Source organism: Penaeus japonicus, unplaced genomic scaffold (assembly GCF_977035675.1).
Source record: "Penaeus japonicus unplaced genomic scaffold, GWHDUDI00000001_assembly GWHDUDI00000011, whole genome shotgun sequence".
NCBI classification, from domain to species: Eukaryota; Metazoa; Arthropoda; class Malacostraca; order Decapoda; family Penaeidae; genus Penaeus; species Penaeus japonicus.
The window spans coordinates 11614614-11624613 of record NW_028234413.1 but is presented as its reverse complement, the minus strand read 5'-3'; the positions used below and the strand labels follow the sequence as shown (position 1 = coordinate 11624613).

At 42.9% G+C, this 10000-nt stretch overlaps 1 protein-coding gene across 44 annotated transcripts in view; it reads right to left on the bottom strand.

Moving 5' to 3' along the window:
* Nucleotides 1-10000, bottom strand: part of Cadps (calcium-dependent secretion activator 1) — a 434912-nt gene that overhangs the window by 162520 nt on the left and 262392 nt on the right. For all 44 annotated transcript variants that reach the window (XM_086541582.1, XM_086541600.1, XM_086541607.1 and 41 more), the window contains one exon: nucleotides 9569-9736. In XM_086541582.1, the coding sequence (XP_086397708.1) occupies nucleotides 9569-9736 (168 nt within the window). The remainder of the gene's footprint in view (nucleotides 1-9568; nucleotides 9737-10000) is intronic.

Genomic DNA, 10000 nt, shown 5'->3' with positions numbered 1-10000 from the left:
GAGAGGAGAGATGAGAGAGGGGGTGAGGAGGGAGGAGGAAAGATTAGGGAGGAAGTGAGGCGGGTGAGAAGAGATGAGGGAGGAAGTGAGGACGGGGAGGAGAGATGAGGGAGGAGAGAGGAGGGAGATGAGAAATGAAGAAGGAAGTGAGGAGGGAGAGGAGACATGAGAGAGGGGGTGAGGAGGGAGAGGAGACATGAGAGAGGGGGTGAGGAGGGAGAAGGAAAGATGAGGGAGGAAGTGAGGACGGTGAGGAGAGATGAGAGAGGGAGGAGGGAGATGAGAGATGAGGGAGAAAGTGAGGACGGTGAGGAGAGAGGAGGGGGAAAGTGAGGACGGTGAGGAGAGAGGAGGGAGAGGAGAAATGAGGGAGAAAGTGAAGACGGTGAGGAGAGATGAGGGAGGGGGGATGGGGGAGGAAGTGAGGAGGGAGAGGGAAAATGAGGGAGGAAGTGAGGAGGGAGATGAGAGATGAGAGAGGGAGTGAGGAGGGAGAGGAGAGATGAGAGATGGAGTGAGGAGGGAGGAGGAAGTGAGGCGGGTGAGGAGAAATGCGGGAGGGGGGATGAGGGAGAAAGTGAGGAGGGAGAGGAGAGATGAGAGAGGGGGTGAGGAGGGAGGAGGAAAGATTAGGGAGGAAGTGAGGCGGGTGAGAAGAGATGAGGGAGGAAGTGAGGACGGGGAGGAGAGAGGAGGGAGATGAGAAATGAAGAAGGAAGTGAGGAGGGAGAGGAGACATGAGAGAGGGGGTGAGGAGGGAGAAGGAAAGATGAGGGAGGAAGTGAGGCGGGTGAGGAGAGATGAGGGAGAAAGTGAGGACGGTGAGGAGAGATGAGGGAGGAAAGAGGAGAAATGAGGAGGGAAGTGAGGAGGGAGAGGAGATGAGGGAGGGCTGAGGGAGAAGGGGAAAGGTGAGAGGGGGTAGACGAAGGAACAGAAGGAGGAAGGAGGAAGGAAAGAGAAGGTAGGAGGGAGGGAGGACATAGAGGAGTGGGGGAAAGGATTGAGGGTAGATACAAGACAGAAGAGATTAAATAGGAAACGAGAAGTAGAAACTAAGAATAAACAGAAAGGGGGAAATTAACAAGACAGAAAACAAGAGATGAGAGAAAGTAGCAGGATAAAAAACAAAAAATAGATAGGAAAGGATGAAAAGAAAAAAAAAAAAAAAAAGAGAAAAAAAAAAAAAAAAAAAAAAAAAAAAAAAAAGGCGGAGGTGGGAAGAGGGGGTGTAAGTAAAGGAAGACAAAAAGTGAGCGAAAGAGAAAGGCCGAGGGTGAGAGACAGTAGAGAGAGAGAGAATGTGCGTGTGACTCATACAGACAGCGTCAAAGGGAATACCTCGCTCAGTTAGCAACAGCGATTTCCCAAAATATCCACTGTTTGCTTCTGTGAAAGCGCTTTGTCTTGATATACTGCAAGTCTGTGACGCGTTAGGCAATGTGTGCTGTCATGCAAGGGAGAATGATAACGTAAATGAAATAAAATTGAAATATCGAATGCACGGGAACGATATATATGCGCCGAAATCGGTCGTTTTACGAGTCCAATATGTTTAATTACAGTTATTCATGATATCGATATAGTGGCTATTCGCATTCGAAACGAATCATGGCCGCTGTCATCATTCTCATCATCACTATCATTATCAAAATCAAGACAACCATCTTTACTTTCATCATCAACAGTTATTTTCGTCATTAGACCTATAACCTATACTATCGTTACCATCATCATTATTACCTTCCTTATCCTCATCACCCTCACCATCATCAACAGCACCATCGCGATCACCATCACCATCATCATCATCACTATCACCATAATCACTATCATAACGATCACCATCATCTCGCCTATCATAATCACCATCACCACCATCTCATCCTCAACCATATCCTAGTCATAAGGTAATATTATCAACAAAAAAATATTACAACCATAATATCATTCTACTCCAGATAAGCAATTCTCCCCAAATTGAAATAAAATAATAATGAGTCAACGATGAAAAAAAATGCTTTAAATCTATATTAAAAAAAAAAAAAAATTGATAACAGGAAAATAACTTCTAAATCTATTAAAATAAAATCGAAATTCAAGTCTCCAAATAGATACCAAGATCTCCTTAACTACAAACATGCTCCCAAAGCCATAATAACAATAAAATTTAGGCAATCATAAGTGTCCTGGTCACCGTAATAGTAAAGAGAACGAGAGAGAACGAGAGAGAACGAGAGAGAGAGAGAGAGAGAGAGAGAGAGAGAGAGAGAGAGAGAGAGAGAGAGAGAGAGAGGGGGGGGGGGGGGAGAGAGAGAGTGAGAGAGAGAGAGAGAGAGAGAGAGAGAGAGAGAGAGAGAGAGAGAGAGAGAGAGAGAGAGAGAGAGAGAGAGAGAGAGAGAGACCGAGAAAGATATATATATATATATATATATATATATATATATATATATATATACCATTTATATTATTCATATATAATATTTATTCTGGCACACACCACACACACATATAATATATATATATATATATATATCTCTTTATGTAGAGAGAGAGAGAGAGAGAGAGAGAAGAGGGAGAGAGAGTGAGATCGGGGAGAGAGAGAGAGGAGAGGCGCTGGAGACAGATAAAGCTATATATAGTATTATATATATATATATCTATATAATATAATTTATATTATATTCATATATATATTTATACATACACAACACCACACACACAAACACACACACACACACACCACACTCATATATATATTTATATTATATAATATATTTATATATATAGAGAGGAGAGAAGAGATGAGATGAGAGAGAGAGGAGGAGGAGGACGAGAGAGAGGAGAGAGAGAGAGAGAGAGAGAGACAGACAAACACAGAGAGAGACAGAGAGGAGAGAGCGAGACAGAGAGAGAGAACCACACAGGAGAGAGACACAGAGAGAGAGTGATACAGAGAGAGCGAGAGAAGAGCAAGAGGAGAGAGAGAGAGAGGAGGACGAGAGAGCAAGAGAGAGAGTGAAGAGCAGCGAAAGAGATGAGAGAGAGAGAGGAGGGTGGGAGGGAGAGAGAGAGAAAGAGAGAAAGAGAGAAAGAAGAGAGAGAGAGAGAGAAAGAAAGAGGAGGAGGAGGAGAGAGAGAAAGATAGAGGTGAGAGAGAGAGCGAGAGCTGAGAGAGGAGAGAGAGAGAGTGGAGAGAGGAGAAGAGAGAGAGAGAGAGGCGAGAGAGAGAGAGGAGGGAAATTGTAGAGAGAGAGAGAGGAGGAGAGAGGGAGAAAGGAGAAGAGGAGAGGGAGAGAGAGGGAGAGAGAGAGAGAGAGAGAGAGAGAGAGAGAGAGAGAGAGAGAGAGAGAGAGAGAGAGAGAGAGAGAGACAGACAGAGAGAGACACAGAGAGAAAGAGAGAGAGAGAGAATATTGCGTACACACACGCGAAATCACAACTACACACACAAATACAGACACATATACACACACTTAAGCCCCCTCCCCCGATATACACGCACACAGCTGGTGTAGACGGAGTGCAGCCAGCTGTGAGACGCGCCCTGAGCAATGACCAGCTGGCTCTCCCGCCGTCGAGCGAACTGGACTAACACGGCCGCTGGAATCGCTACTTTCGAGCGCTAAATTGCTCGCTAAGTCACCGTCTCGCTTCATTCCTGCTCGGTTGTTGGAATTCCCCCCTTTGGAAAGGCGTGGAAGTGGGAGGAAATGGCGGGAGGTGAGGAAAGGTTTATTAAAGAAAATATTTTTGTTTTTCTCATCATCTTATTTTCTTATTTCAATGATTTCTCTATATCTTTATGCATTTGATATATGTAGTAAGTGTACAGATCAATCTATTAATTTAGTATCTTTATCTTTATTATTCACTCGTTTATTTACACCTATATTACTCCTTTTAATAAAACGCACATTATATTAAACACGTTTTCCCTCTTTTTTCATCTATGTTAAAGCTCCAGTAAAAGGAAGATATCAAGAACCAAAAACGAAATTATCTAAGAAAAAAAAAAAATCAAATATTTCAGTCGTAAAACAAACAAATGCAAAAACGAAAGAAAGCGTAAAAAAAAACGAAAGAAAACGACAAAAAACACAACACTGTTCTTCCATTAGCCAGCTTCCAGCCAATATATTTACAACGCCATTTTTGTTGTTACTTTTGTTTGAGTTGTTGTTGTTGTATTTGTAATTGTTGTTGTTGTTGGTAGTTGTGGTGGTGGAATAAATGATGGTGTTAATCTTCTTGGTGGTGAAGGAGTTAATATTGTTGTATTTCTTTCTCGTTAACATTTTTGTTTCTTTTGTTTACTTAATTTTCTCTCGTTCATCCTCCTTCTCCTATTCTTTTCTCTCTTCAACATAATGGCCCTTCCTCCTCCACCCTTTAATCCTTCTTCTTAAAACTAACTCCTTCAGTGAGGGAGAGGGAAAGGGAGAGGCAGAGGGAGAAAAAGGAAGAGGAAGAGGAAGAGGAAGAGGAAGAGGAAGAGGAAGAGAAAGATAAAGGGAAGAAAACAGAGGGAGAGGATTTGGATGGAAAGTAGGCGTTGGGCTGAAGGGACGGGGAGGAGGATGAGAGGGAGGGGGATAGCGAGGGAGGGAGCGAGGGAGAGAGAGGGAGGGAGAGAGGAAGAAGAAGGGAGAAAGGGAGAGGGAGAGGGAGAGGGAGAGGGAGAGGGAGAGAGAGAGAGAGAGAGAGAGAGAGAGAGAGAGAGAGAGAGAGAGAGAGAGAGATGCACGCCCACCTAAAGCTTCTTCTTTTTAATAAGTCGAATCGGCGACCGGAAGCGATCAGGAAGGCCGGAGAAGTTTCCAACTCCCGCCAACACGAGAAAGGAAGTTCTGCAGTCGCGCACTGCTTCCAGCATACATCAACTCACATCTCTGTCTCTGTCTCTGTCTCTGTCTCTGTCTCTGTCTCTCTCTCTCGCTCTCTTTCCCTCCCTCTCTCTCTCTCTCTCTCTCTCTCTCTCTCTCTCTCTCTCTCTCTCTCTCTCTCTCTCTCTCTCTCTCTCTCTCTCTCTCTCTCTCTCTCTTATCTCTTTTCCTCTCTCTCCCTCTCTCTCTCACTCTCTCTCTCTCTCTCTCTCTCCTCTCTCTCTCTCTACTCTCCTCTATCTCTCTCTCTCTCCTCTCTCTCCTCTCTCCTTTCACTCTCTCTCTCTCTCTCTCTCTCTCTCTCTCTCTCTCTCTCTCTCTCTCTCTCTCTCTCTCTCTCTCACACTCGCCTTCCCTCCTTTCCCCACATTTTCTCTCGTTCTCTCTCTCCCTCTCTCTCTCTCTCTCTCTCTCTCTCCCTCTCCCTCTCCTCTCCCCCTCTCTCCCTCTCTCTCTCTCTCCCCCCCTCTCCCTCTCCCTCTCCCTCTCCTTCCCTCTCCCTCTCTCTCTCCCTCCCTCTCTCCCTCCCTCTCTCTCTCTCTCTCCCTCTCTCTCCCTCTTTCTCTCCCTCTCTCTCTCTCTCTCTCTCTCTCTCTCTCTCTCTCTCTCTCTCTCTCTCTCTCTCTCTCTCTCTCTCTCTCCCTCTCTCTCTCCTTCCATGTGTTCTTTGACTATTATATACGCACATCGTGTTATTCATTATCATCAAATCACTGACTAACTGAACACATGCCACTAATGATTCCCAAACGTCATTTTAGGCACGAACAGTTTCCTCAAAGATTAAAAAAAAAAAAAAAAAATAAATAACAGAATAACTTTTTACAGTCAGCCTGATAAGATAACATTTCCCAGTTTCCTAAGATGGCCCATTTTTTTTCTTATTTTTTCTTTCTGGAAGTTGGGAGGGGGGGAGGGGGGAGGGAGCACCTCGGAAGACTTTGGGGATAACATCTTAGGTGTTAAGCCTTCTTTCGCGTTTCTTTTATTGGAAGACTAAAGAATTACCGGCTACTTTTTTTTTTACCTTGAGTTTTTTTTTAGCTTCTGTTCATTTCCTTTCCTTGTCTCAATGTACTTGATCGCGTTCGTTTCTTCTTTCTTTGTTTTCTTATTTTCCGCTGTTTTGTTCATTTATTTATTTGCTTTATCTTTATCAATTATTTTATCATATTCATAGATTTGAATATATCTTTTTAATTTGTCTATACATATATTTGTATATTATTTGTTTAACAATTTACCCATTTAATCATTCCCTAACATCGTCATTTTCTACATCCCCATTCATTCATTTATTTCCGTATATCTACCTATTCATTCATTCATTATCATCATCATAACAATCTATCCATTCCCTTATCCAAATAATTACATCCATCCCTTTTCATCAATCATTACTGAGAGAACGCATTTTAATCCATCCCTTTCTTTATCCATCTAAATTCCTACTCCCATTCATTGTAAACATCTTTATCAAAATCAGTAATTCTATCTATGCTGTATGATAAGAGAGCTTTGGTTATAACTTGCTTATCATATACATAATGAGAGATTCATATGATAATGGTGTCCAATGCCCTCGCGTTATTAGGCTTATGTATGCTGTTCATGGGACAAGAGGGAGATAGAGATAGAGAGAGGAAGATAAAAAGAGAAAGAGAGAGAGAGAGAGAGAGAGAGAGAGAGAGAGAGAGAGAGAGAGAGAGAGAGAGAGAGAGAGAGAGAGAGAGAGAGAAAGAGAGACAGAGAGACAGAAAAAGAAAGAAAAAAGAGAGATAGAAACAGAAACAGACAATCAGACAGACAGAAAAGAAATCCCACGAAGAACCAACCTACAACGACACAGAAAAAATAACGTGCCTCCCCCCCCTCCTCACCCCTCCTCTCGCGGGGCAGATAAAGCCGGCTCTCCTAGGGGAACCATGAGTTCCTGTCGCGTTATCTTTACTGTTCCTTTTAACGTATCACTACACAGATATAACGCTGCTCGTTCGGCTGAAAACCGCTCTGGGATATCTACCATTTGCTTGTGAATTGAGAGGCACATGTGACAATTTTCTTGTGTTTTTTTTATCATTGTTATTTATATTGTTGTCGTTGTCATTATTGTCCTTATCATGATTATCATTATCGTTATTATCGTCATTATTATCAATGTTTGTATTTTGATCATTAACGGTATTGTTAATATTTGTATCATTGTCATCATTATTATCATCATCATTATCATTATTGTTGTTATCGTCATCATCACCATCTTCATTATAATCATTATCATTATTGCTATCATTTTCCTCATTATTATCATTATTATCAGTATTGTTATTATCACTATTATTATTATCATCAGTATTGTTATCTTTATTATCATTCTTATTATCAGCATTGTTATTATCAGGATCATTATCTATATCATCACTATCATCATTATCATTACTCGATTTGAAAAAAGTATCTCCCAGTTAATCGTTCAGTCGGAAGCAATATATGTGACATACGATATTTATTCACCTTAAATGGATATACTGATCGACTTTCACAGACCTTAACTGGAAAATTATCTACCTCCCCTTCTTTTTCTTTTTCTTTTTCTTTTTCTTCCTCTCCCATGCCCTCTCCCTCTTCCTCTCCTACGTCCTCTCCCTCTCCCTCTCCCTCTCCCTCTCCCTCTCCCTCTCCCTCTCCCTCTCCCTCTCCCTCTCCCTCTCCCTCTCCCTCTCCTTCTCCTTCTCCTTCTCCTTCTTCTTCTCCCTCTCCCTCTCCCTCTCCCTCTCCCTCTCCCTCTCCCTCTCTCTCTCTCTCTCTCTCTCTCCCTCTCCCTCTCCCTCTCCCTCTCCTTCTCCTTCTCCTTCTCCTTCTCCCTCTCCTCCTTCTCCTTCTCCTTCTCCCTCTCCTTCTTCTTCTTCTTATTATTATTATTATTATTATTATTATTATTATTATTATTATCATCACTATTATTATTATTATTATTATCATTATTATTATTCTCCTTCTCCTTCTCCTTCTCCCTCTCCCACTTCTTCTCCCACTTCCTCTCCATCACCCCCCCTCCCTCTCCCTCCCTCCCTCATCCTCACCCTTACCCTCTCCCTTCCCCTCTCTTTTCCCCTTTCCCCTCCCCCTCCCCCTCACCCTCACCTTCGCCCTCCCCCTCCCCCTCCCCCTCCCCCTTACCCTCTCCCTTCCCCTCTCTTCCTCTCCCTCCCACTTCCTCTTCATCTCCCTCTCCCACTTCCTCTTCATCTCCCTCTCCCACTTCCTCTTCATCTCCCTCTTCACCTCCCTCTCCCACTTCCTCTCCCTCACCCTTCCCCTCTCTTCCTCTCCCTCCCACTTCATCTCCCTCTCCCACTTCCTCTCCCTCTCCCACTTCATCTCCCTCTCCCACTTCATCTCCCTCTCCCTCTCCCTCTCCCTCTTTTGTCCACCTCCTCTTCATCTCCCTCTCCCACTTCCTCTCCCTCTCCCTCTCCCTCTCCCTCTCCCTCTCCCTCTCCCTCTCCCTCTCCCTCTCCCTCTCTTGCCCTTCATAAGAAAAAAGGGTTAAATCGCGGCTGCACAACTATGACTCGGGGCAAGGCGAGTGAGTCCCAGACTAGGAATCCGGACGTCGTGCAATGTTCTCTTCCGCAACAACGGCGATACCACGCGGCCAATACACCACATGATTGCAACGCCGAATTGATTTGACGGAATCCTTTGATTAGACACCGAATTCCTTCACATCTGTCTGTCTGTCTGTCTGTCGGATCTCGGTTGATCGCCGCTGGGAATCTCACTTGCGGGGAAAGTTTGCCAACGTCCGTGATTAGAGTCTGTGGGCTGAACATGGGTCGTTTCTCGGATGAAATGTCTTCGAGGCTTTTGTTATGAAATTAGTCGAGAACAACCGGAAGGAACGAAAGATGAATGATCCGACTTGGCACAAACATAACATAACCTGAGTGAGTCAGACGAAATTAGAAATGATTGACCTCTAGAAATGATTGACCTCGTTTAACCCGGCATACAGAGAGTCTGGGCGACTTCATTTATTATAGCCTAATCCATCACACAAATCATGGTGGCTTGCATATACTAACCCTAACCATGCGAAGCGAACCCGAGGCCTACTGTGCTGTGTGTAGGCCTAACTCTGACCATATCGGTATTCTTGTCATAGCCACTACTAACACAACTCAATCTCGATTGTTCTATGAATGCCATATGTATATCTATCTATCTAGCAATCTATCTTTCTATCTATCTAGTTAGCTAGCTTTACAGTTAGATAGTAAGATTGTTGAAATTTCTTTTCATATACATAATTATTCAAATAAGCTGACAATACACACCTAATCGAGATCACAAAAAGGCACAACAGATACTTCACACTCGATCGCAGATCAACTCAAGTTCTGAGAATCCTTATGAACTTACACTCTTTACAGGGAACAAATAATACTATCCATCACAATAACTCCATTCAACCAATAAATAAATCGTTCCGCAAATAAAACTACAACGGACTAACAAATAACCATTTGTCACAATGAACTCCGTTCAAATAAACACCCCCTTAGCAAAAAAAAAAAGGAATAACGATCCTTCAATAGAACAGTACAGTATACCCCTTTATGAATAACAACAAAAACAAAAATCACAAACAGAAAAACAAAACAAAATCATCAACTTACCTGAAACCTTCCTTGAATCGTCTCGAGTTGTTGCTTCGTGACCTTGATTTGTCTCTTGGTCATGTCTGTCGGTTGCTTGGCGTTGAACGGGTACGAAATACAGCGGAGGATGAAGACATACAGCTGTAGTCGTTTTTTCCTCTCCTCCTCTTCCCGCTCTTGCTTTTCCTGTAATGAGAGCAAAAGAAAAAATGAATGGTGATGTTTGTTATAGTTCTAGGGAATGTGTATCTATGTATATATATATATATATGTGTGTGTGTGTGTGTGTGTGTGGGTGTGTGTGTCTGGGTGTGTGTGTGTGTATTTCCTATTTACGTTTAGCTGAAAAATACGCGTTTTCATACCCATTTTAGAGATCATGATAAAGTAACGGAAACATTATTTGTCATGAATTTAATAATACAACAAGTATTGTTATATTTGCTGCTA